The following is a 27,086-nucleotide window of genomic DNA, read 5'->3' on the forward strand; positions in this document are numbered from 1 at the left end:
TGAACACATGCACGCACGCACTCACACACACACACACACACACACACACCTGCAAGATGACATACACTGCCATCACTAATTAAACACCCCCACACACACACTATAAAATCAAAATAGAGCTTTTATTATCATGCTGTTGAGCACAGTTAGGAACTAGTAGAAAAAACATTTCACTGTACATTGTACTAGTATGACGATGTATGCGACAAATAAAGCTTTTAACTTGAAGAGGCACCGGTTGTATCATAACAGTCTTGGTTCTGGTTCAGGTATAGATACGTTACTGTAGGTGACCATGTCAAATTGTGGGTGTATATTATAAGGCTGAGGGTCAAGGTGGTTATAGGCCACGGTAGAGAGGTCACTGGGTGGGTATGTGTGGGTGAGGCCAGTTCCTGGACTGGAAGTACTTGAGGAGTCCTTCCAGGTTGACCGGGGGGAAGTAGGGCCCGATCCGTTTCCTCAGCCACCACTTCCCCTGGGCGGCACTGGCGCTGCCCGGCTGGCTGAACTTGTACCTGAAGTGTTCTCCTCTCACCCACCTGGGATAGAAGGAGGGGGGGGGATTAGCGAAGACCAGGTGAATGTCTAAACACTTACTGTATGCTACAGTATTCAAAACAGGAGAGAGAGAGAGAGATAGAGAGATAGAGAGATAGATTACATTACAGTCATTTAGCAGACACTTTTATCCAAAGCGACAAACAAAAATTGCATTTAACGTAGGAAAAGCCACTGTACTACTACTTGCCAGAACTCACAAGTGTATCTCCTATGTAAAACAAGTCACTAAGAGCATAATCTAGTGCTGAAGGCAAAGTGCAAGAATAGCAATCTAAAAATACAATAGGTGATTAAGAGGGAGGATCATTGTACATTATACAACGGTATAGATCCGGTCCATTGTCTCTATTGGTCAGTTTGCATTCCAGCCATGGCGATAACCACGATATCCCCACGCTAAAATGGAATGTTCGCGCATCTTTAATATCAATCCACCTCTTATTAGTAGCCGTGGCAGTGTCCGATCAATGTTTACAAAGATGTGCTGTAGCATTGTCGTTGCCTGGCAACGTTCCCTTTTTCAGCGGAAGTATCTGCAAATGATTAACAAATAGTTCCATTAAAAATACATTTTAAAGTTCGTATTGTCTTTCTTTTTGAAATATTGACGGACATCCCACGGCTTCTCGTTCCATAATGCTTTAGTAGTACTTCCTGATTAAATGAGTGGATAGATATGACAGATGGATGGGATGGATGGGATGGATGGGATGGATGGATGGATGGATGGATGGATGGATGGATGGATGGAACAATCAAGATGTCCTTTAAGTGCAGACTTTCAGCTTTAGTTTGAGGGTATTTTCATCCAAATCAGATGAACAGTGCATTTCATTTACAAGGAGAAGATCAAAATTCTAGAGTTAATTTCAAGTGTGGTACTTGCATTTGGAATTTGTTGCTGTCAACTCTCAATATGAAATCCAAAGAGCTGTCACTATCAGTGAAGCAAGCCATCATTAGGCTGAAAAATTAAAACAAACCCATCAGAGAGAGCAAAAACATTAGGTGTGGCCAAATCAATTGTTTGGTACATCCTTAAAAAGAAAGAACGCACTAGTGAGCTCAGCAACACCAAAAGATCTGGAAGACCACGAAAAACGACTGTGGTGGATAACAGAATAATTATTTCCCTGGTGAAGAAGGACCCTTTCACAACAGCTGGCCAGATCAAGAACACACCCCAGGAGGTAGGCGTATCTGTGTCAAAGTCAGCAATCAAGAGAAGACATCAGAGTAAAATTAGATTTTGCCAAAACACAACACATCTAAAAATAAAAAATAAAAACGTTAAAAAAAAAACTGTATAGTTCTGGAACAACATCCTATGGACAAATGAGACAAAGATCAACTTTGTACCAGAATGATGGGATAAGAAGAGTATGGAGAAGGAAAGGAACTGCTCATGATCCAAAGCATACCACCTAATCAATGAAGCATGATGGTGGTAGCGTTATCAAATCAAATTTCTAATCAAATCAAATATATTCGCACACACACAGTACGTATCAACATTTGGATCATCAACTTCCTAAAGAAGTTTGCAGTTGTGTGAGTGCCAGGTCTCCCAAGAAGCTATTTAAAGCTTATAGCAGGAGCCTGAGCAGGAAGGTTTTCATCTTAATAGGACAAAAAATGAATAACATATAACAAACAACATAATACAATACATACAACATAACATAATACAACATAATACAATACAATACCTACAATAAACAATACTTCATATATATATATAACATAATACAACATAATACAATACCTACATATAAACAATACAAGACATACAATAAACAACATAGAGCACACAGTAAACGACATAGAACACACAGTACAATCAACCAACAATCCCAGATCAGTAGAGTGCTATACAGTATGTATGAGTTGAGCAGTTTTACTTTCAGTTTCTTCTTAAAGGTGGAGACAGTTTGTGCCATTTTCAGACTCTCATCAAGCTCATTCCAGATCTGTGGGCCCCTGGTTGTAATAGTTAAGCTAGTGCATTTTAAACGTCTTTTCTTTCCAAAGATAAGGTATGTGTTTCTGGTGTTGTATGTATGCATGGGAGAGCTGACTGGAATAAGCTTAGAGAGTCTAGGGTTCAGATTATAAAGAGCTTGGTACATAATGGAAGCATTTTGGTGAAAATTGAAATCAGCAAGTCTCAGGAGGTCATAGTGATGGAACAGGGGACGTGTAGGAGTGTTAAAGCCCGACCAGGATATGGCTCTTATAATTTTCTTTTCCAAGCTTTCTAGTTTTTTGAGGTGACTGGGGAAAGTATTGCACCATATGATATTACAATAGTTTATATGTGGATCAAATATAGTTGTATATAAGATAAGAAGAGCAGATAAGGGAAGAAAATATCGTAATTTAAAAAATAAGCCAACATATTTAGACAGTTTAGTCAACAGATATTCATTATGACATTTGAAGTTAAGTGACTCATCTATGTGGATCCCCCAAAAATTTGTGGAATTTACCCTTGTTAACTCCTTTCCATCCATCTTGAGACTGATATGATCAACCGCTTTTTTGTTGGAGTGAAATATAATAAAGTTAGTCTTGCTGATGTTTGAAGCGATGAAGCGATGAAGCGATAGTTTGTTGCATTTGAACCATGTATTTACTTTCAGCAGTTCAGAATTAAGTAGATCTTGAAGCTCATATGAGTTATTGTGAGACAAAAACAGGTTTGTATCATCAAGAAATATAACTTTATATAGTAATTTGGATGAATTAACAAAATCGTTGATATAGAGGATGAACAGCAAGAGCCCCAAAATTGAAACTTGCGGGACCCCATATTTGATGTCCAGTTTTTGAGATTTGTGATTATTTATGTCAACATACTGTTGTCTATCATGTAGATAGCTACTGAGCCAATTAAGAGACACTCCTCTGATACCATAATGGTGCAGTTTCATCAGTAACATATTAAAGTCGATGGTATCAAAGGCCTTTGAGAGATCCAGAAAGTACTTGGAAATTACGCATTATGCTGTGTTCACACCGGGCGCAAATTTTTCCGGCCGCGCGGCGAGTTTACATAGAAAGTCAATACAATTCGCATAAACTGGGCGGCGGGCGGCATGGGGGGCACGAATCAGGCGAACCCGGTGGCGCGGCAGCCAGGATTCGTCGCACAGCGACATTTGCAAAAGTTCAATTTTTTTAACTTTCTGCGGCGGATTCGCGCGGCAAACCATTGGATCGCGCAAATTTTCTCGCCGCGCCCGGTGTGAACGCAGCATTAGGAACACACTTTATTTTAGGGGACTGTTCCTGAGAAATTACTAAGAAACAATCACTTTATTACAAATTAACTTATGATAATTCTCTCCACTTTACAAGGAGTTGTATCACCTAATTACTTTTACATTACTGCTGCATACTGTCACCTTATTTATATTAAATTACTTGATAAAATACCACCTTATTACTAGTATATTACCACCTTATTTTAAAAAGAAAACGTGATAATTAGCACCTTATTAGGAAATTACTAGGTAATTTCAACCTAGTTTCTAAGAAATTACTTGCTAATTACCACCTTATTACTTGGAAATTACTAGGTAATTTCGACCCCCTAAAATAAAGTGTTACCATAGATAGATAGATAGATTACAGCAAGGTTGGAAATGCAGATACAGAATATGCATAGTAGGAATAAGCATAAAAAAGAACAACAACAACAAGGACTGAGAGAAAGGGGAGGAGAGGATGGAGAGAAAGCAGAGAGGACGGAGAGAAAGGAGAGAGGGAGAGACGGTCAGCAGGCGTTGTACCTGGGGTTTTCTCTGCCCTGGAAGGGGTTGTATTCCAGCAGGGAGAGGACTGAGGTGTCATTGGCCAACAGTCTGCCTGCGATGTGGATCACCCACTCACTCTGTTCATAGGTCTGAGAGAGAGAGAGGGAGGGAGAGGGGGGGGGGGGGAGAAGAGAGGGAGGGAGAGAAGGAGAGAGGGAGGGAGGGAAGGCGTGGGTGAGAGAAAGAGAAAATCAGAACTGCAGAGAAATTAGTTGAGGGACTACCGCCCCCTAGTGGATACTAATGACATGATATTGTATGGTGCTAACTCAAAAAACACAAAACACAAATCCACTCGAAAAAACACTGGTTGAACTTTATGTCCATATTGTGCTTTCAAACCCATTCGCCAGGTGTCACCTTTAAGTTAGCCATGCTTTTTTTGAAAGCATCTTGGTGGAACGTTTACCTGAAAGGCAGCGAACCACATGAGCCAGTCCAGCCGGTAGTGGTAGGGCGAGATCAGACAGGGCCGCCTCTGTGGGTCGCCGGGCTTACACAGGAACTGGTACTCCTCCCAGACCGCCCCGGGGTCCGACGGGTCCACGCTGGCGGTGCCCTGCAGAATCACCTCCGTACGCTCCTTAGTGATACTGCAGGGAGAGAGAGAGAGAGACTGACTTTTTATGAATTCATTTTATTTCACAATTGCTTTGGCACTGTAAACGTATGTTTCCCATGCCAATAAAGCCCCTTGAATTTAAATTTAATTGAATTGAGAGAGAGGAAGATGTACAAAGAAGATAGCTGACTTAGACAATCAGACACAGCGATTTAAAGAGGGAGAAATGAGGATATGAGTGAGGGAGGGGAGGAGGGTGAAGGTGTATGGTCCCCACCTGCCGAAGGCTCCGTATGTGTTGACGATGCGGAGGGGGTCAAACGACGTGTTCATCACCTGTTTGGAACTCAGTAGGTTCATCACCACAGGAATGCTCAGGTAGCCAATCAGAACGCCCAGAGACACGTTCACCACCCGCCTGATCAGCATACCTGTGGCGAACGGGAAAAGATATGGAGATATGTGTGTGCGCGTGTGTGTGCGTGTGTGTGTGTGTGTGTGTGTGTGTATGTTATTGAAGTATCTTGGCTTCTGTCAGCCTAGAGGTCTCAGCCTATGAGGTCATGGGGCGTTTGCCGTTGACAAATGGAGGAGCAGACTGTTCTAAATCCCTAAAACACGCACGCACACACACACACGCACACACGCGCGCGCACACACACACACACACACACACACTCACACACACACACACGCGCACACACACACACCCATCCATCACCATTATATTCTACCTGCTGTTTCACTTAAATGTGGATTTTTACAGTCTAGTGAAATGACTACAAAAACACACATGGTGCAGGTAGCAGAAGAGTTTAAACCCCACTTCGGTTACATATGAGTCAGCCCACCATTACTGAGTCCAAGGAGGCCTATTAGAGAAGCATATTCCTGGTTTTACCACGTTTGCCGTAAACCAAGAACTATATAATATGTTCGTTCGCTCTCACATTCAATAATATTCGACACGTTAACATGCCAACTTGGCTCATACACACACTCTCCACCTGTCTGCTTCTCCCTCTCTCCCTCCTTTTCTCTCTCTCCCTCCCTCCCACTCTCTCTCCCTCCCTTCCGTTCTCTCCCTCCCTCTCCCTCTCTCTCTCCCTCTCCTCCTCCTGTCTTTCATTCCTCAGCTGTCCAAGTGCTAATCCCTTTGTGTGTGTGTGTGTGTGTGCGCGTGCTTGTGCGCGTGTGTGTCTGTGTGTGTGCAAGCGCACGTACATTTCTGCATGTGTGTGTGCGTGTGAGAGAGTGTGCGTATGTGTGTGTGAGTGCAAGTGCGTGTGTGTGTGTGTGTGTGTGTGTGTGCGCGCAAGTGCGAGTGTGTGTGTGAGAGAGAGCGCATGAGTGTGTGTGTGTGAGACACAGAGCGCGTGAGTGTGTGTGTGTGTGAGAGAGAGAGAGAGAGAGAAAGTGTGTGTGTGTGTGTGTGTGAGAGAGAGAAGAGAGAGAGAGAGAGAGAGAGAGAGAGAGAGAGAGAGAGAGAGAGAGAGAGAGAGAGAGAGTGAGAGAGTATGTGTGTGTGTGTGCGTGTGTATGTGTGTGTGTGTGTGTGTGTGTGTGTGTACCTCTGCTGGGTTGGGGGCTGCTTCCCCTGGCCTCCTCAGCCTGCAGCTCCAGCACTTTCTGTTTCGCCCCACGGTCTGAGTGAAACAGGAAGCCGAGCGACGCATCATCGAAACAGGCCAGACTGGGAACGATGGTCAGCCAGTTGAGGAAACTAAGGTTCCCGCTCACTATCAGAGTCACCTGACCGAGGGAGAACGAGGGAGACAAAAGAGAGAGACAAGAGATCACGCCAATTACGCAATTATATCTTGCATCAGCTGTGTTACGCACTAGGCCAGGGGTAGACAACCTAAGGCATGCGTGCCACTATGGCATGTGGCAGCCTAATCATTGGCAGACTGGCGATAAGCACTCGATTTCCTGTTTTTTTAAGAAATGTTCCAAGTGCCCTCTCAGCTGCATGTCAAATCACCTCTTGAACAGCCATTGGCTGTTGTGCGCGATGCACATGCAGGCCCCGTCTTATTTTGATTACCTCCCGCCCACATTTCCCAAAGGAATGTCAGAGATCAGTTTATCCCGCCAAATAAGAAAGCTGAAGCGAAGGAGTTTCAGGCATTCAACCCTCATGGACAGGAAGAGTTCGGTGTTGCCCTTCATGGCCGCGCTTAGCACGGCGCCTATTTGAGACCAGGCACAGGAAAACTCAAAGACCAGGCAGACGAGGCGGAACTCATCAATCTTGTCGGATGGGACAGAGGGAGAGGGACGGAGCAAAGGAAAGCAGGGCCTGGGCCGCTGACCTGGAAGAGGATCTGCAGCACTCCGTTGACCATGCACATCCTGCGTCCCAGGAAGGTGAGGAACGGCGCCAGGAGCTCGATGGCGTGGTTGGACAGCGTCTCGAAGCGATGGAACCACCATGGCGAGTGGTGCATGTAGTAGGACATGGGGTTAGGGAGCGGCTGGGTCTGGAGGGAGGGGGGAGCGAGGAGGGAGGGGATTTCATTTAATTTCAGACCTTTATTTATACTTGTGAAGCACTGAGGTTTCCCTCATTTACAGTGATGACAAGACACAAATATCAACAAAACAAATGCAATCCAAAATAATAATAATAATAATTAAAAGCAGTTACAGGTCGAAGTACATAGGTCTAGAGCCATGGATTTAAACCTCAAGCTTTAGAGTCTGTTGTAAGGTATTGAAAGTATAAGAAGCATCATGGTAACAGCAGCCCTTCCTAGTTCCGAATGCACTCGAGGAACCCTGAGAACAAGCCGATCATTTGATCGGGTCTGGTAGGTGCCAAGGCTCCAGTCCAAAATGTAAGGTAGAAGTTTACCGTAATGGCTTTGAAAATAAACATACCAGTGATAGTTACACTTTAGAGAAAGAGATGGCCAGCCCATCTTATCATAAAGAACACAGTGGTGAGTGCCATATTGGGGGTGTTTACAGTAAGGCATGGGAAGGACTGCAGTCTGAGGACCACCACACCTAAAGGGTACATTTCCAAGGCAAAGTTAAGTAAAGACGGAGCTGTATTTAGACTCCAGGTAACTCTGCCTACACACCCCTCTATCAGAGAGCTCTTTCAGAGCCGTGCTGGGGGGCCGGGAGCGTGGGGGGGGGGGGGGGGGGCTGGGGCCTGGAGCCTGGGCCTCATGCAGTAGACTGTACCACCACAGGCACCTTGCCTGCACCCTCAGATAGCCAAACACACCCCCAGCATGTGGAAAGAAAACACTGCAACAAGGACACACACACACACACACACACACACACACACATACACAGGCACACATACACAGACACACAAACAAACAAACACACAGCAACAAAAACACAACAGTCCCAAGCCAAGTCCCTAAACATTACACACCAACTCAACCAACTTCATAAAGCCAGCCCAGGATGCACTGCGCTGGACGGACCTGTCGTAGGTTTGAAAGGGAGCAGTGTGTCAGGGAAGGGGGGGTCAGGCCCCACCTGGCGCCTGTGGCTTCCGGTGTGTGTGTGTGTGTGTGTGTGTGTGTGTGTGTGTGTGTGTGTGTGTGTGTGTGTGTGTGTGTGTGTGTGTGTGTGTGTGTGTGTGTGTGTGTGTGTAGGCTGTGTAAATCTACAGCACCCCTGGGGGTGTTGACAGACTAGAGGTTGGGGGTGGAAGATAGTATAAGAGGTCTTGGGACATGACCAAAACCGCCTGCCTCACATACACATTCTGCCATAATCCCAGTGCACTCGAATAAACAGGGTCCCATTTCACATTTATATTAAAGTCATAAATCCGGACTTGCCGCAACAGGCTGGCAGTTTGCAGAAGTGCAGCGACAGACGCCTCTGAGCATCAACAACAACTCTCCTGGATTCCGCGTTAAAACGTATGCTTTCATTCTCAAAGCTATGTTGCTAAAGAGAGCTAGTAACTCCCTGCTAGCTAGCTGGGGCAGGGCATGGTGCTGTTGGAACGACACTCAGAAAAGTTCTAGGGGAACGTCAGGAAAGGGTTGAGAACCGCCTCGCACACTCCATCAAGTGGGAGGAAAAAGGTTCAAGAAAATAAGACACAAATACACAGTCTTGAATGTGAATAAAGACATCACAAAGAGCACATAAGTCAAGCTCTAACGCTGCACTAAGTAGGGCCTTTACAAGAAGGAAAGAAGCATAAATCAGAGAATCTGGTCTACAAATTGGTAACCATGCCAGGCTTGTTTCTAGGCTTATATATAGCTGTGACATCCTATCCTACAGTTTACTGTATGCCAACAGAACATTGGACGCCCAGAATATACCGCTAATGCTAATCAGCTGTAGCATGTCAGCTGGTCTAACTAGAGATATAATTGTAATGCATCTAATGTTCTAATCCCTGTAGAGTTGTGACAATGAAACCAAGTTCAATGTTCCTGAATAGAATATTCGGAAAGCCAAGGTTGCTTAGTGACCAAAAAAGAAAACAGCAGAGGTAAAGCTACAAAAAGGGGGCAGTTTGACCCTCCATGGGGCAATGTGACATATCAATCAAACCCTGATAGTTACAACCATTCCATACACTGTTCTCAACCAGAGCTCTTTACGGTACCCTAACTCTCAACAGCCTGGCTATAAAAAAAAAACATCTAACTTTTCTACAGCTATGACATAAAGGCTTCAAGCCCGATCCTGAGCACCACACTAAAATAAAAATAAAACCCTTTTCTCTGCTGATGGGAAATCCACTCTTGTAGGTGAGTGGACTGCAGCAGAGCAGAGAGCCAGGCCAAGCAGACTCAGGAGAGATGGTTTCCCACAGATTATGTCTAGTCCTAAGAAAAATAAAAGTAAACAGTTGAAAAAAAGAACCTGTTGAGATTCTCTCCACTTACTGTAAGAGGGTTTCTTGGTTATACTGTAGACCACGTCTGTCTTCAGGGTGGTATTGATACTCAACGATACTCAATAATATACATACTTTTGTACAAGAATAGCCTGCTATTCAGCACCCTATAGCTGATGTCAAAGGTGGTCTGCATGGACTTAATACTAACCTTCTGAGGGACTCTCAATATCTAGAAAACATAAGGAAAGAATTTGAAGATTATATGATTCACAACGATAATGACACCGTGTCTCCTAGCATATTGTGGGATGCTGCAAAGATTGTTATTAGAGGTAAACTCATAATGTGGTCTGCACAGAAGAGAAGGGAAAAAGACAAACGAATTAAAGATCTGATTGCAGAGTTAAAATCTTTGGAGGAAAAACATATGGAACACAACAAAGATATTTTAAATCGGATCCGAGAAACTAAAAAGACTTTAAACGATCTATATGAAAATCAGATAGAATGGAAAGCTAAACAAATTAGGCAGAATTTGTATGAAAATGGCCCTTAATCTAAAAAAAATACTTGCATGGAGAATACGCAAGCAGCAAGCAGAGAGATTTATACATAAAGTGAAAAGCCCCCAGAATGAGGTAGGCTAGTGTACGACAAATTAGAAGACATACAAAACTATTTTGAAACTTATTACAAACAACTACATGCTCAGCCCCAGGCAGCTGAATCGACTGAGATATCAGAATTTCTAACATCTTTAGATTTACCATCAATAGGGACAGAACAGAATACACAAATAACGAAAGAGATAACAGAAGAAGAAAAATAAATTAAGCTATCTCAAGATTGAAAATTAATAAAATGCCAGGCGCTGATGGCTACACATCAGAATGGTATAAGTCCTGTAGGGAAATAATAATACTAATATTAAAGATGTGCTTTAATTATGTTCTTAGAGGTGGAGAAGCTCCATTGTCCTGGAGACATGCAATCATTTCTGTAATTCCTAAACCAGGGAAAGATACGACTGAATGCAGCTCTTACAGACCTATATCCATTTTAAACATGGATTATAGAATATATGCATCAATATTGGCAAAACGGTTAGAAAATATTATTCCTGACTTGATAGATACTGACCAAACAGGCTTTGTGATAAACAGACAAACTCAGGACAATGTGAGGAGAACTCTCCACCTCGTTGAGTAATGAGTAAGAGCAACACAGAATCTGTAGTTATTAGTCTAGATGCCGAGAAGGCTTTCGACTCAGTTCGCTGGGAGTATCTATACCTGGTTCTCCAACACTTCGGATTCAACGACCAGGTAATTGGATGTTTGAAATCCTTATACTGCTCCCCCACAGCCAGAATAAAAATAAATGGGAATTTGTCTAAGACAATATCTCTTCAAAGACATTGTCGACAAGGGTGCCCCCTTAGTCCCACGCTCTTCGCTCTGTTTATCGAGCCGCTAGCGCAGGCTATCAGAGAGGACAAAGAGATAACTGGTGTATTGATAGGTGACACAGACTATAAGACTTGTTTATACGCAGATGACATCCTTATGACTCTTACCAACCCCAATACGAGTGTGCCCAAATTATTGTCTCTGCTCACCAAATTCGGGTCATATTCAGGTTATAAATTAAACTTGCATAAGACTCAGACTCTTACCTTTAATTATGAACCGCAGCAAGACTTTTATAGGATGTAAAAATTTAAATGGGGAAATAACAGGATTAAATATCTTGGGGTGCAAATACCTAAGGATCTATCAACCATCTATGAACATAATTATTTCAACGTGACGGCGGACATCAGATCAGATCTGGATAGATGGCTTTTATTGCCTATGAATATGTATAACCGAATAGATGTCATCAAGATGAATGTGTTACCCAGGCTGCTTTTTCTTTTCTAGTCCCTGCCTGTTGAAATACATCCCAAACAATTTAGTGAGTGGAACAGAATGATTTAAAATTTTATTTGGGCAAAGCAGAAACCAAGAATTAGATTCCAAACATTACAATTACCAGGGGCGGACTGGCCATCGGGAGCACCGGGAATTTTCCCAGTGGCCTGGCGCGCCAACTGGCCTGGCCCGCGGTGAATGGCCTGCCCCCCCCCTCAACTAATCGCACAGCACCCCCCCCCCGTCAACAAAACGAAACTGAAGGTGTTCGTGGCCTGACTGGGGCTACATTTCCCGGCATGAAATATTCACCCAGTCCGGCCCTGACAACTACCCAAGGATGAAGATGGAAGGGCCCAGCTGCGCTTTCTTGTCTGTTGGTGTGATCCCGAATGTGATGCTAGATGGAAAGACTTGGAACAGAACCAAATAAATGTACCTCTCCAGTCTATACTAGGAGAGAAGGCACTCCAGAATAATCTTTTAGACAAAAAGCCCAGCTGGACCTCAGTCCCCTTAAACATCTGGCATAAAAAAGTCACGGACTCGAACTTTGAAAGAAATACTTGAATACTACGCTGGGTGGCATATGACACAGATTTTACACCAGCTAGACTAGATAGCAGATTTAAGGCCTGGGTAGATAAAGGCATCACCTCATATTGCAGAATAATGACTGGATTAGATAGCTTTACTCAACTTTTAGAAGATTATAACTTGGAGAAAATAGATTTTTTCAGATACCTGCAGCTAAGACATCACTTTGAGAGGAATATTATATGACTGTGTCTGTCTGTCTGACCAACTTACTGACTGTGTATATTGACTGACTGACTGACTGACTGACTGACTGACTGACTGACTGACTGACTGACTGACTGACTGACTGACTGACTGACTGACTGTGTATTAATCTACGTACTTTGAGACGGCAGGTAACTGATCAGGATTATCTGGCGGGATAAGGATGAGCACTCGGGAGCACGACACAGTGAACAGCACAGGAGGGCACTGGGCACATACACACGCGCACGCACTCGCGCACAAAGTCCTGGGGACGTGCATGCACACACAGACGGGCAGACAGACACAATGCATTAGAAGGCACAGACACTAAAAAGCAAGACATATAGTGTGTGTGTGTGCACCTTCTCAGACGGGCTTGTCACAGGAATGCTCCTACAGATGAGCGCAATGTGCTTTCAAAGCCTAACGTGGAGTTGAACATCTGATGTGGCATCCGACCAGTAACAGGCAGACAGACAATGGGCTGATTGAGGCAACATGATGTGGTCAGCTGAATCCCACAGCGTCCGAGACCTCATAACATGCGATCGGACCTGGGACACACACACACGTGCGCACACATGCACACACACACACACACACACACACACACACACCTCGTAGTGGTAGTCCATACAGGTGAGGTCTGTCCAGCAGCGGTCTCCTCTGATTTTGATAAGACCCTGTAAAGGAGAGGAGGAACACCTGTCAGTCACTTAGCTGAAGTGTGTGTGGATACATTACAAAGAGAGAGTGTGTGATTGTGTGAGGGTATGTGTGTGTGTGTGTGTGTGTGTGTGTGTGTGTGTGTGTGTGTGTGCGTGTGTGTGTGTGCGTGCGTGCGTGTGCATACACATTAGATCAAGAGAGAGTGTGATGTGAGTGTGTGTGTGTGGATACATTAAAGAGAGTGTGCGATTATGTTTGTTTATTTTAGATCCCCATTAGTTTTGCATAGCAGCAGCTATTCTTCCTGGGGTCTACACACTGCAATTATGTGAAGGTGTGTTTGGTTTTGTGTTTGTGTGTGAGAGTGTGATTGCGAGGGCGTGTATTCGTGTCTTATATCCCATCGTACATGGAATTATATGAGAGCCGTCATGTCACCTGACAAAGACAACAACACAGCACCACCTTTACAGCATCAATCTGTCATAGTAACAGGATTTATGCTTAATTCCACATCCACCTTAGCGGCCACGTAACTGGATCACTTAGAGTTTACTTAAGCAATAAACCACGAGAGGCTGTGTGTTATAGTGATTTTATAACAGCTAGGAGGGTTTTAGGCACTCCGCTTCACGTCGTACCTAACAACGCCCCCTAGCTGTAATAAAATCACTATAACACACTGGCTCGAGTGGTTTATTGTTTTTATACAACGGTTACTACAGCTATTAGTGGAAAATAAACACACAGCAAAATTAATAAAATATTAACATTTATTCAAAACAAAGTATCATTCCCTCAATTCCGCCGAGCAAAATAGTTCCCCTAACAAAAGCGTTGCCAAGCAACAGATGCATTGGATGGAATGTTCAGTTGTTTTGAAAAAACACAATTATAGGCCTATATAATATTTACAAAACCTTCCGCGATAGGCTATAGTTCTGAATTAAATGGTTGCCACGCAACATAGGCTATCTCGCCTATTTGGGTTGGCCTTGTTCACATAAGCCATAAGGCATAATTCGGGTGGTTCACGTTTATTTGAATATTTCCAGCCATGGTGCAGTTATTAAAACAGTTCTCCAGAGCACTCGTTTTTGCTGGTAGGGGTGTGGAAGTGTTGGAGTCGAACTGATGAGTGCGTTATTGTAATAGGATACGAAAAAGGCGAGGTTGCTGTGAGTGGTTGCTACGCAAAACATAGCCTACCGCTTGATTTTATCAATGGCCTCGACAATGAGATTGGCGGCGCATTAATACTAATTGTTATGCGGTCACAGCCGTGGGTTACAGAGTATTTTACCACGGCTGCTAGCCAATCAGAATCAAGTATCCAAACTCTCCGTTGTAGAAAAAGTATTTTAACACGGCTTCCAGCCAATCAGAACCAAGAACCAGAACTAACCGTTGTATAATTCTTTTTTTATTTTATTTTTATTTGTTCACCTATTCAACAGTATCTAATCTACTTGCACAGGAGCTATGTTGGATAATATTTTGACACAGTGTTATGTTCCGGCAGTACTGTGTGTCTAAATGTTGGGGCCTAAGGGGCTGTGTACTTGCTACGTCTAGTCCAGGAAAACATCAAATAGATATGGTCTCATACTGTATACGCAAAAACAGGTGTTTGGCAGTCCGAGGCATACGCTCTCTATCTCTATGTCCACCACCAGCTCAGAGAGCAGAGGCGTCACCGTAGAAGCCTCCCAAGAGCGCAGCTGTGTTTCTGCGTTTGAGGAGCGACCAAGTCACCTTCCCTCTGACTCAATTACTCAACGTCCTCAGCAGTGGGCCAAGAGAGAGGAGAGAGAGAGAGGGAGAGAGAGGGGGGTGGGGGGGTGGGTATGAATCTAACTGTTGTGTTGTGTAACAACATTAAAGATGAACAGATGAATGGAATTAAGAGGAGAGAAATTAGGAAGGACAGAAGAGGAGAAGAGGTGGATTGTGAAGTGATTAACTTCAGCCCCGACTGAATCTACCATTCTAGGAAATAAAAAGAAGCTTTGAAAAGAGCAGAGAGGGAGAAAGAGAGGGGGAAATATGGGAGTGGAAGAGAGAGGGAGAAAGAGAGGGGGAAATATGGGAGTGGAAGAGAGGGAGAAAGAGAGGGGGAAATATGGGAGTGGAAGAGAGAGGGAGAGACGGGGGGGTGGGAGAAAGAGAGAGAGTTGATGGGAATGACTATGGCTATAGTATCAATCAAATCTAAACTACATTCCCTTCATTGTTTGCAGCGCAGAAACGTACACGCTTGTCGGCTGATGGCTGCTGTCCGCTTGGTGTGTTCAAGTTAAACTTGTCGGCCCTGAAACAGGCAACGGGAGGCGACGCAAGGCGACACAGCAGTTGTCCTCATTTGCGCTAGTTCTTTGATGTCTGGTTGGTATGTCTGGGCCTTATGTCACTGTTATGTGTAGAAACAAAGGCACAACCTCCTCATACTAACCAAGCCTTTCATTCTATGCATCACTCACATCAGAGCTTACAGTAGCCTCTTAGCTACCATCCCTCTACCATAGAGGCTCACTAACTCCACTCAGGGCTGCCCCCGGATGCTGCCCCACGCTTGAGAGCCAGGTTAAGCCTATGGTATACCATGGCTAACACGTATCTCCCACATTCCCCTGGAGCATTGGCTGCGGTTGGAAATTAACGCTCCACAAAATACGTGTTTGCCTACGTGTACACATGGTGAAACAGCGAGTGCCCCGCGGGGTTTAGAGAGACTAGCGTGCCATTGTGGGGAAGGGAGGGACGGCAGGACGGAGGAGAAACGGAAAGACAAGGGGGCGGATCAAGAAGTGGGGAAATTATTCTTTTGGACTGGAAATTTGATTCCGCCAACGTGAAAATGCTCACACCATGTGTTATATAGAGCATTATGATCCTGGTAAGTGCAAGGACAGGACTCTTACAGCAGCACAGACAGAAACCCGGTAAAGAGATGCCCTTGGCCTACAACACTGGGAGTGTTGCCTGCCCCTGCATCTGCCCGAAAAAATATCATTCTGTTTTGCGACCAAATAAGCGAAGGCCTAATGTTCTCCCGAAGACACCACCTTGTCAATATTGACACATCTGCTGGTCACGGGGCAAGGAATGCACTATAACACTGCTAAACTTCGTTACATTAAATTGAGGCTATGGGGATGTCAGATTTATGGTCATAACGTGTTGGGTGTTAACATGCCCGAACATGACCATAATCCAATTCAGTCATGAGGTTCTAACTAGCCTTCATCCATTCCAATCGCATATTCCCGTCTATTGGCACGAACAGCCTTCCATAGACTCTTGGTGGACCTAATGCAATGTCATTAGGAAAGTTATTTTGATAGTGTTTTAGTGGTGGGTCATATGGGGATATTGTGGGAATCGTACCACAACACATGGGACCTTCTCAATCCACAGAGGTCAATACAGTATGGCTGACAATATGGACTTACTTACCGTAGGAGTGAGTGTAAATGTTGACACTCACAATTTATAAGATAATAAGCCTCCGGCATATCTTGCATGCATTACACAACCCTTATATTTTACAGTATATCAAATAGGTTTGCCGGTCTAATGGAGGCGTGCTTATTAGCAATAACGAGACAAGCTTAAAAATAGCGAGTGAGCATTGCATTCGCCAATTGGTCACCATCATAAAAACCTGGCCATGTGCGTCCATGTGACTTCAATAAAAACACCATTCCAGTGTTTTGTTCCACGGAAACTGGACCTGGTCCACACATCTGAGCCGGGCTCCAGCCACAGCTCCTGCCCTGCAGGTACTGGACCGGACTGGGGTCTTGTCAAAATGTATAAACGGCATTGAGCAAGTCACCCGATTTCCTGTCTAGGAGAACCACGGTGAGATTTATACAAGCTTCCGACAATAAAAGTGGGACGGCTGGCACAGAGAGGGTGTGTGTGTGTGGGGGCGGGTACTGATTTGGAGGTCGTGAGACGTACGTAAGAGAGCTGGGTGTAAGGAGACCCTCCAGCCTAGACCTAGATCAAGACTCAGGTGGACCCAGCCCAGACCAGTTCCTGCCCAGACCTAGACCCAGACCTGGATCCAAACCTAAGGCCAATCCAGACCAGCCCCAGCCCAAGGTACTGCCCAAGACCCAAGCCCAGGGCCCACATCCTGGCTTAGACCCAAAACCAGGGCATGGCCCAGGCCAACACCAAGACCCCTGCCAAAAGCCTAATGGTACATCCCACCAGTTCTGCCAACATTCTAATCAGGAGGCCCATAAACACTAGCAGACACCTAGAAACATGAACAATATGTTTCCCCACAGGATGCAATCAACTGCATTACCCAAGCAACACTGAGGCTTTTATTCTGTGTCAAAATTTTATGGTACGTCGAGCTCTCACTGTCAGTGATTCACAAAAACTGAGGAACAATGATGGGTTTATGCTGAGCTCCAACCCAACCCTGTCAACAAGTCTCAAACAATGGAGAACGCGGGCCAATCTGGCCTGAGGCCACCATCTCTAAACAGATCAACAACCAGAAATGACAAGGAGGGATGGCGACCGTCCAAACTGACAGCCTGAGGGAGAAATAGTTCCCAACAAAGTACGGGAAGTGGTACAGTATCAGAGTTTATTTTCTGGTTAACCGTGACCAAAAACGTATCAAACCTTCATCCCTCAACTTACAGAAAGTGCACTTCTTCTTACCATACTGAACATGACATCAGATGGATTGCAGAATATTTTGGGCCAGTGTAAGCTGTGTCTAATTCAGTTGCCATTTCATTATGTTCTATCTACAGTAGAACCATTTAACGCAATATAAAAAAGAACGCAAAAAGATTTTTTCAGAGGGTTCTCCAACTGGTCATGAACAATCTCTGAACCATATTTTGGACGGAGTTTATAGGCCCAAAGTGCTTCAGTGTGTGTGTGTGTGCCAGTTACTGTACAGTACATGTAGCTAGCCAGGTGAGATCTCCATCACACCCAGACACGAGTTATTGCTCTGTTGTGGGGCGGTGATTATATTTCACAGTTTAAGCACAGGCACTGCTTTCTGCATCAGGCCCCATTAGCATGCTAGCCAGCCAGATCTACCAGCTTCAACCTTCTGATACTGACTGCTTCTGCTGAGAAGCAGAGGAGGCGCTTACGTACACACTTCATGTTACACACACACACACACACACGAGCACACACACACACACACACACACACACACACACACATGCGCGCACACACTCTAGCTACAACCTCTAGTTATCTTCTCTTTGAAGGATCTTCACAGAACAGAGGTGATTGCATACAAATGGAAATCCCCAGCCAAAGTTCAGTCCTACAGTATGTGTGCTTTCAATTATCAGAAAACAGCATCAGCTTGGACTGTAACTTAACCCACAATAAAACCCATTAATACCCTCCTGTCAAAACTGGTGGTGATAGGTTAGGCCTTAGGAGCTTTTCTGGTTTTAATAAGCGTAGTGACATGGCTGGATGTCTTGCGGAAATTACTTACTGGGTTTTGCAGTTGTAAGCACTTAACGTCAATCCCATCGCTGGCGTAAGGGCTGGGTGGGTGAACTTGTAGTGTATCCTCCCTTCCTTTCTTTTAGGGCCTTAATAAAAAAAACACGTTTGGAATCGTGGCAACAGCCGCCATGTTTCGGCAGAGAGACAGATAAGCGTCAGTACTCCTGACTATGGAAACCACAAACAGCTAGACAAGTTGACTGACCGGCCGGCTGACAGGCTGGCCGATAGACTAGCTGAGAAGCTGGCTGACCAACCACTGGGTTCAGCCTTTCCAGTCCAAGCCAGAGTGCCCAAGGCATTTTTTTCAAAGGGGAAGTGTCTAAACCTGGTAAAAAAAAAAACTTTCATATAAACATGGAAAATGACAAATGGCTCAAAGTTCCATCTGTGTTTTTCCATACTTCATACTGGGCATCTGGGAGTTTAACTCAGGTAAGTGTGTGTGTGTGTGTGTGTGTGTGTGTGTGTGTGTGTGTGTGTGTGTGTGTGTGTGTGTGTGTGTGTGTGTGTGTGTGTGTGTGTGGTGTGTGTGGTGTGTGTGGTGTGTGTGTGTGTGTGTGTGTGTGTGTGTGTGTGTGTGTGTGTGTGTGTGTGTGTGAGAGCCTGAAAAGCCAGGCAGGCTGGCAAGCTTCTGTTCCATATCGCTCACTAAGGTCAGCTTGGCTGAGTGGAGGAAACGGGAATTTCTGTACCCGTGATACTGACAAGAATATCTGTCTGATATATATTTCAATCCCATTAAATGTTAATAAATAATTTGTGGATTTATAATGTGTGTGTTGGGAGATGCCTATGTGTGTGTGTGTGTGTGTGTGTCTATCTGTGTGTGTGTCTGCCTGTGTGTGTGTGTGTGTGTGTGTGTGTGTCTGCCTGTGTGTGTGTGTGTGTGTGTGTGTGTACTACTCACAGCGCCCAGCATGATGCGGACTATGAGCCATCTGAAAGTCCAAACAGAGATGAGGGAGGGTGGGCAGCGGGGGGGCACCTGAGACAAGCCCCACACTGGACACAGGAAGATCCCCAGGAACCCAGTCTCCAACAACTGGCTCTCCCAACCTGGGGGATGGGGATAGGAGGGGGTCATTAATAAACAAGGAGTGGATCAAAGTCAATGCATGCAAGTGTGTGTGTGTGTGTGTGTGTGTGTGTGTGTGTGTGTGTGTGTGTGTGTGTGTGCGCGCGCGTGAACGTGTCTGGTGTTGAAGCAGCATGAACATCTGCTCCATCCACTCTGCAGCTGCTGGGACCCTGCAGCTGCTAACTGGCTGGCAGCATTAAATACACATGCACCCCCCCACGCACGCGCGCACACACACACACACACACACACACACACACACACACACACACACACACACACCTCAGAAACACCACCTCTCCTCTAAACAAAGACAGCCTTTGTAATCCTAGCTAGCCTTGTATGTGATTTAGAGAAGGCTGAGGCTAGAGAGAGAGAGAGAGAGAGAGAGAGAACCTGACCACAGACATCAGACTGGCCCCTCCCACTCCAGAGTGTCATTAACCAATCAGAGAAGAAAGATTGCTGTCCAGCTGCTTATCTAAACCTACGCCCAGCCAGCTATTTATACCCACAGTGTGTGTGTGTGTGTGTGTGTGTGTGCATGCGTGTTTGTTGGCGCGAGGGGATGAAGTTCAAACCATTGTGATTTTGTGGAGGTTGGAGGGTTTGTGGTGAAATGGGGCGGTTATTGCCTGAGAGCTCAGATCTGACAGAAAGTTACAGGTGAACTTACCAAAGGAATACCTGGAAGACAGAGAAATAGAGGGACAAAATAACATTTCTGTAACTTGATTCCATAAATCATTAGTGTCCTTCATAGTACACATGTGATCTCTAACAGAAATTAGTTATTCTCTAAAGTGCAGGCCAACTTCACTACAGAAACCCCAAAAACATATCTCACCAAGCCCTTGCAGACAGAAGGCTACTGTACTACTTCAAAACCACAACGTTATCAGATGACATGCAAGTGTCAGAAGTTCAACCTAAGAACTGCTGGAGAGAGTTAAGACATGTCCCTGTAGACTGTGTTGATAAATGAGTTGGCCGTAATTCTATCAAGTAAATGACTTTGATCGAGATGTGGGATACCAGTGTTGAGGCTAATATGGTAATCCAATCAGAGTCGGTACAGTGTGATCTCTATCCCTGACATCTTGAAATGATAAAACAGATTTTGAGCCTGAGTGAGTCAGTGCAACATACATCCTTCTTTTAGCCTGAAGCACAGTCTGTGTGCCTGTGTGTGTGTGTGTGTGTGTTTGTGTGTGTGTGTGTAAGAGAGAGAGTACATATGCACCTATACTCCCGCCTCCTCACTCACCAGAGCTGTCCAACACTGACCAGTGAGTGGTACAGCACCCACAGCGTGAACATGATGACCATGTTGGCCATGCCGGTCGCCAGCACGAACCCCGACAGCGCCACGCCCACCAGGGCGATGCCGTCCAGGTTGGCGTCCATGGCGCCCCAGTCCATGAGCCAGAGGATGGAGGGGGTGTATGCCAGGGCGGCCATGCCAATCTTGCCTCCCACATAGCGCTTTACGCTGTTCAGGTAGTCTTTGGCGGGCATCAGACCGCGCTGACCAATCAGCTGCTTGTTCTGGTTGTAGGCCACTATGAAGGCAACAACTACAGGAGAAGGGAGAAGGAGGGAGGTGGGAAAGAAGGCAAATATGGTGTTTATAAACAGTCTTCTAAAGAGTTGGATATCCACTTAAAGTCGCACTGAAATGAAAAAAGCATTCTGTCCCATTTTGGTTCACATAATTTGTCATAGTGTTCACCTATTCAACGATGTATGCCAAAAAAATTACAAAATTCTACTTTTGTTGTAATCTTATATCAAAGTATATAATTTCTTACTTCCTGGAAAACGGTAGGTCACGTGACGACAACAGGTAACTTATATTTTAGGCCAATAATCTCACGACATCCACCCGTCAATCAACGCTATCCTTCTATCGAATCTGTCTAAAGTTCTTAAAACCCATCCACTTGTCAATGTTCCAATCAAATTCCTCTAAACATATGTCCCACCCTCATAGCTTGTTTGCGTCGGAAATACGTCAAACTACGGAAGTTAGATGATCTCAAACGTCCGTTTCAGTGCGACTTTAAAGTTTAAATAAAGGGTTTAATGAAATGAAATAAATTAAATGAAATGAAATGAAGTAGGTATATGTCTCACTTTACTTTTTCATTTTGATACCATGTAGGCTACAGATTACTGTAAAATAAACGAACATGGTAAACTATATATCCAGTGCACTGTTAAGAGTGTAACTTAATGTAGGTCCTAACAAAGTGGTTGCTGGATAGTCATAACACTCACAGTATATGAAAGAAATTGAACGAAGCAGCACTATTCGTGTGAGCCAGTACGTCCCAGTTCGCAGTGGAACCGCTCCCTTTTTCTTATCTTCACATTCGCCTGTATCCTCTGCGTCGTTTGCACCATTGTCAGTAATATTGGCCGCTGTCTTCGAAGACTCAACGCGTCTTTTTCTCAAAGTGTTCTCTTGGCACTTGGAACTCTCACTGCTAGTCGCCATGTTGGCGGTTCGAGGTTGTCACGTGACTCAGAGGGCTCATTCAATGTCTGAAAAAGACGCAGCCTTGCTGCGCTCGGAATTGAGGTACACACATCGATGAGGCCAGCCGGGGAGCTGAAACTGTTTCAGCCAAGCTATGTTTTGTGGGGATCGTCAAAGTAGCTCCAAATGCCGCACAGTTCAGTAGCACATAGGGCACAGTTCTATTTTAACACACAAGTCGTTATCTGATTGGTGGATTTGTACACTCCTTCAATAACCTATAATTTTTTTTTTCTCATTTATTTTAATAATATTTGCCTCACAAAGAGATGTATATAGACAATAAAGCATTGTATCCAATGTTGCCTATTGGAGCTAATGAATTATTATTATTATTATTATTGAATCACTTTCAGAGAGAGTCACATACAAATAAATCAGTCTAATAACTGTCTTATGTAGTCCTCAGCCAAGCCAAGTGGGAGACAGTGGGCACAGTGGGAAGCTGTGTAACTGGGTTAAACCAATCAGGCACAGGGGGTGGAGTGACCGAAAGGACTCAAACTGAACAAAACTCTGCCCACACACCGAGATGTGTCAGTGCATCATTTGGGACCTAAAATTAAGAACAGTATATGGCTGAATAATCACTTTAAACTAAAAGGAACACCTGGAACTAAGTCAAAAGGGACGCTTGGGATTATTTGTGGTCATTTTGCACCGTGCGTAAAATGCGCATTTGGAGCCTCCAGGCAACCACATAAACGAATCCATTATTAAACATGACCGAGGAGTGCGGGAAGTCCCTCTCCGACCATCCGTGTAGCCCAGCCGGGACAGCGAGCTCCATGTCGCTGGACGACTCTGATTCGGACGTCCCGTCCTCTCCAACCGGTTCAGACGTCCAGGGGCCGTCGGGCACCGCGCAAAAACCGGACAGCGAGGAGGATGAGCGGTTTCCCGCGTGCATTCGAGACGCGGTGTCTCAGGTTCTGAAGGGATACGACTGGTCGCTCGTGCCGATGCCCACCCGCGGGGACCGGTCGTTAAAGAACAAACCGCACGTGAAACGGCCGATGAACGCGTTCATGGTGTGGGCGCAGGCTGCGCGGAGGAAACTTGCGGACCAGTACCCGCATCTGCACAACGCCGAGCTCAGCAAGACTCTGGGCAAACTCTGGCGGTCAGTAGCTTACAGGTCTAAGCTCTTGAAATGTTGTTTTCACAATAGATAAAACCACACTAAAAATAATATTCGCTGTAAACTAATTAACTCGTTGCCAAGTCATTTTTCATGTCATAGTGCAGATTTAGAGGCTGATATTCTCTCGGTCAAAAAGTTAATATATCAAATAAATCAACCTGTCCTGTTTAATTTCCAGCCTGCTTTCCGAGGGTGAGAAGCGTCCGTTCGTGGAGGAGGCAGAGAGGCTGAGGCTGCAGCACAAGAAAGACTACCCAGACTACAAGTACCAGCCCAGGCGTCGGAAGAGCAGCAAGCCGGGCCAGGTGGACGCAGACCCAGGGGCCGGGCTGGTCCACCAGAACCAGGGCCAGATGTACAAAGCGGAACCAGGTCAGGGTCTGGGTCTGACTAGGCTGGCTAATATTGGGGACATGCACCATCATCTCCATAATCATCAACATCACCACCATCCCGAGCGCAGTGGTGAGGACATTTACCCATGGGATTTCACCTATTTGTGTGTGTGTGTGTGTGTGTGTGTGTGTGTGTGTGTGTGTGTGTGTGTGTGTGTGTGTGTGTGTGTGCGCGTGTGTGTGAGACATGTCTTGAGGTACTGTATCTACACTGACCTGATCTGATGTGCCTCCAGGTCAGCAGCACGCCCCCCCCACGCCCCCCACCACCCCCAAAACGGAGCACCATCTGGGGCTGAAGCATGAGGGCCGGCGGCCCCCGGAGACCAACGCCGGTGGGGGCGGCAGCCGCCAGAACATCGACTTCAGCCATGTGGACATCTCTGAGCTCAGCACTGACGTCATCAGCAACATGGAGGGCTTCGACGTCCACGAGTTCGACCAATACCTCCCCCTCAACGGCCATGGCTCCGCCCCCGACCACAGGGAAGGAGCCCAGCCCACCTCCGGCGCCGGCCCCTTCGCCTCCTCTTCGCCCTACCCCCATCCTCCTCATCCTCACCTAGGGTGGGGTCCGAAAGGTGGAGTCGCCCCCTCCTCCTCCTCTTCGCCTCCGAGCAACGGCGGCGACGGCGGTCCGCCGCAGCATCAGCGGCCCCAGATCAAAACGGAGCAGCTGAGTCCCGGCCACTACAGCTGCCACCCCTCCCACTGCTCCTCCTCGTCCTCCCCTCCTCCTCCGCCCCCGCCGCCGCCTCCTCCCCACCCCGACTACGCCCCCCTGGGCTCCGCCCCCTCCTCCTCCGCCTCCGCCCCCCCCTCTTCCACCCCCAGCCCTCAGTGTGACTACCCAGACCTGCAGGGCCCCGGCTACTACGGGGCCTACTCTGGCTACCCCGCTGGCCTGTACCAGTACCCCTACTTCCCGTCCTCCAGGAGAGCCTACCCCAGCGCCCTCCTCAACAGCCTGGCCTTACCGCCTGCCCACAGCCCCACTGCATCCTGGGAGCAGCCTGTCTACACCACACTCAGCAGGCCCTAGAGGGGGAGAATCTGAACCTGAATCGCCTCAATCGGCCAGGTAACATTTGCATTCCCGTACCAGGAACTGTTCTTGGTGAAATGGGGCGTCTTTTTCTAGCTCTGTTTTTTATGTTTTACACTCTATGGACTCAAATAGGCACCGGATGAACGGCATACAGTGTCCCGACCGTCCCAGCTAACAACACCACCAAACTAACAGACACCCCACATGTATTTCCTATAACTCCAGTGTATTCTCAGTTCATGGACATACCGAAAAGAGCGGCAGACTTTCGCTTAGTATAACAGGTGTGGCGATTCTGTTTCCTGTGAATGGAGATTAGCAGATTTCAGGCCTGAGGGAAACCAGTAAGACAATCTGCCACGAGGGTTGACTGGCCAGACAGCTGGGGAGGAGGACAGAGGAGGAGGGAACCTATTGGCTGACCAGTTAAGCCCTCTGCATCTGCTCAACTTGTCAACATCAGAAGAGTAAGAAGATGTGAATGTGTGTGCAGAGAAATAAAAAGCAAACTATTATTTTAGAAACTGCCTAATGACCTTTCCAGATGTTTAATATTTGAATGTATATATTTGATTATTTTGTTTGTTTGACTGGGTTACTTGTATGCAGGCTTTACAAGTAAGATTATCACTGTTAACTCATAACTGGTGTGGCCTGTACATGCTTCGATCATTTTCCCCAGTCATGGCAATAGGGCTATCTGTCTGAATAAACACAAAATACTGTTTAAAGTTGGCCGTTGCCATTAATTACTGTATTAGAGATACATTCATCAAAATAAATCCTCATGTCATGTTTTACAAATGTCCCTCACACCTTTTTGTCTGTCAGCAGCGCCCTGAATATTTCTACCTAAGACTAATAAATAAACATAGTGTTTTAAACACATCCATCTTGGAATGAATAGCTCCTCGCCCAGTGAATATGGGCACTGTACCCACTGGCGACCGAAGCCAGCGCAGCCACGCCACAACCAGACCATCTCTGACCCTGACACCTGGCTTCTACAGTAGCGAGGCTATATTTACAGTCGAGCCAGCCAGCCAGGTCCATGTTAAAACTTTACTTGCAGCCTCAAGGGGCGGCACTACAAATACACTACAAATACGATGTTATGGAGCCCACCTTTAGCCCTCGGGGGCTGCACTACAAATACCATGGCTGCTGCTTCCAGGTTCCACCCAAATTTAATGACTTCCTGTTTCCTGTTGGGTGCGAAGGCCCGGCGAGCCTCAGTGCGCTAGTGTCTGCTCAGTTTGCCTGGCCCAGCCGGTCGCCAACGACAACACGCTGCCAGACAGAACCAACATTGACTTACCCAGGATTCCGTGGGGCTCTGGAGCCAGGGTGGAGGAGAGGAGGGATGGGGGGGGGGGGGGGGGGTGAAGGAGGGGAGAGATGGAGGGACACATCACACCAGGAGACCTTGACGCATGCATGTGATTCGCTACAGTCACACACGCACACACACACACACACACACGCACACAATATATTGCAGCTTGTCCTGACAGAGAGACTAGTGAGAGGATAGTGGAGAGGTTGCGCTTAAGAAAGTGAGTGAGAAGCAAAGATGAGGAGCGAAACAGAGGAAGAGAGGGAAGACACCATGTGCAAGCATGTCTCAGCTGTTACCATGATTGGATCCAGCCTGACCCATTGAAGCTCTTAATCCCCTAAACACACACACACACACACACACACACACATGCACAGTGTTTCCCTCCATGCAGATCCATAATGTCACTGGCACGTTGTACTCTGGTTACCAGTGAGTCTCTCTACAGCTGGCTGAGCCTCAACCTCTGCTCACGGCAGCTGTGGGCTGGATGACACACACACACGCTCGCGCGCACACACACTCGCACACGCGTACAGTACACACACCATAGAGGTATATTTACAGTATGCTGTGTAAATGTCATTTCACAAAGACCGACACACACACGCGCACACACAAACACACACAAACACACACACACACACACACATGCACACACTATCAGTGCTTATAGTGACAATGTCAAAGGGACAACTTTTAGTTTATTTTGCTGTCTTTATTTAGGCAGAACCATTGATGTTACAATCCACCAGGTCCATGTTATCTTAGAGCGCTCTCTAGTGTCTGCAGTGGGTATAACACTGTGATTTTAGGGTCTCCTATCAGTTTCACATTCAAATCAGCACCAGATATATAAGAACCACAATGATCA

The 27,086-nt window shown here is 45.9% G+C and overlaps 2 protein-coding genes across 2 annotated transcripts; one reads left to right on the forward strand and one right to left on the reverse strand.

Annotated features, from left to right (window-relative positions):
* Positions 1–103: 103 nt before the first annotated feature.
* On the reverse strand, positions 104–22,244 carry lmf1 (lipase maturation factor 1; the record flags this gene model as incomplete). The annotated part of the gene is made up of 11 exons (XM_084456639.1): positions 104–542; positions 4,359–4,471; positions 4,792–4,975; positions 5,222–5,375; positions 6,516–6,696; positions 7,260–7,427; positions 13,098–13,163; positions 19,574–19,722; positions 20,421–20,431; positions 21,012–21,321; positions 22,025–22,244. The coding sequence occupies 11 exons, from the start codon at positions 22,242–22,244 to the stop codon at positions 362–364; spliced, it is 1,737 nt and encodes a 578-aa protein (XP_084312765.1). The 3' UTR covers positions 104–361.
* Positions 22,245–23,008: 764 nt separating this feature from the next.
* Positions 23,009–24,867, forward strand: sox8a (SRY-box transcription factor 8a; the record flags this gene model as incomplete). Its single annotated transcript, XM_084456289.1, has 3 exons — positions 23,009–23,409; positions 23,609–23,814; positions 24,062–24,867. 3 exons carry the CDS (start codon positions 23,009–23,011, stop codon positions 24,865–24,867), a joined length of 1,413 nt encoding a protein of 470 aa, XP_084312415.1.
* Positions 24,868–27,086: the final 2,219 nt, after the last annotated feature.

Source organism: Borostomias antarcticus, assembly GCF_949987555.1.
Source record: "Borostomias antarcticus genome assembly, chromosome: 22".
Lineage (NCBI taxonomy): Eukaryota > Metazoa > Chordata > Actinopteri > Stomiiformes > Stomiidae > Borostomias > Borostomias antarcticus.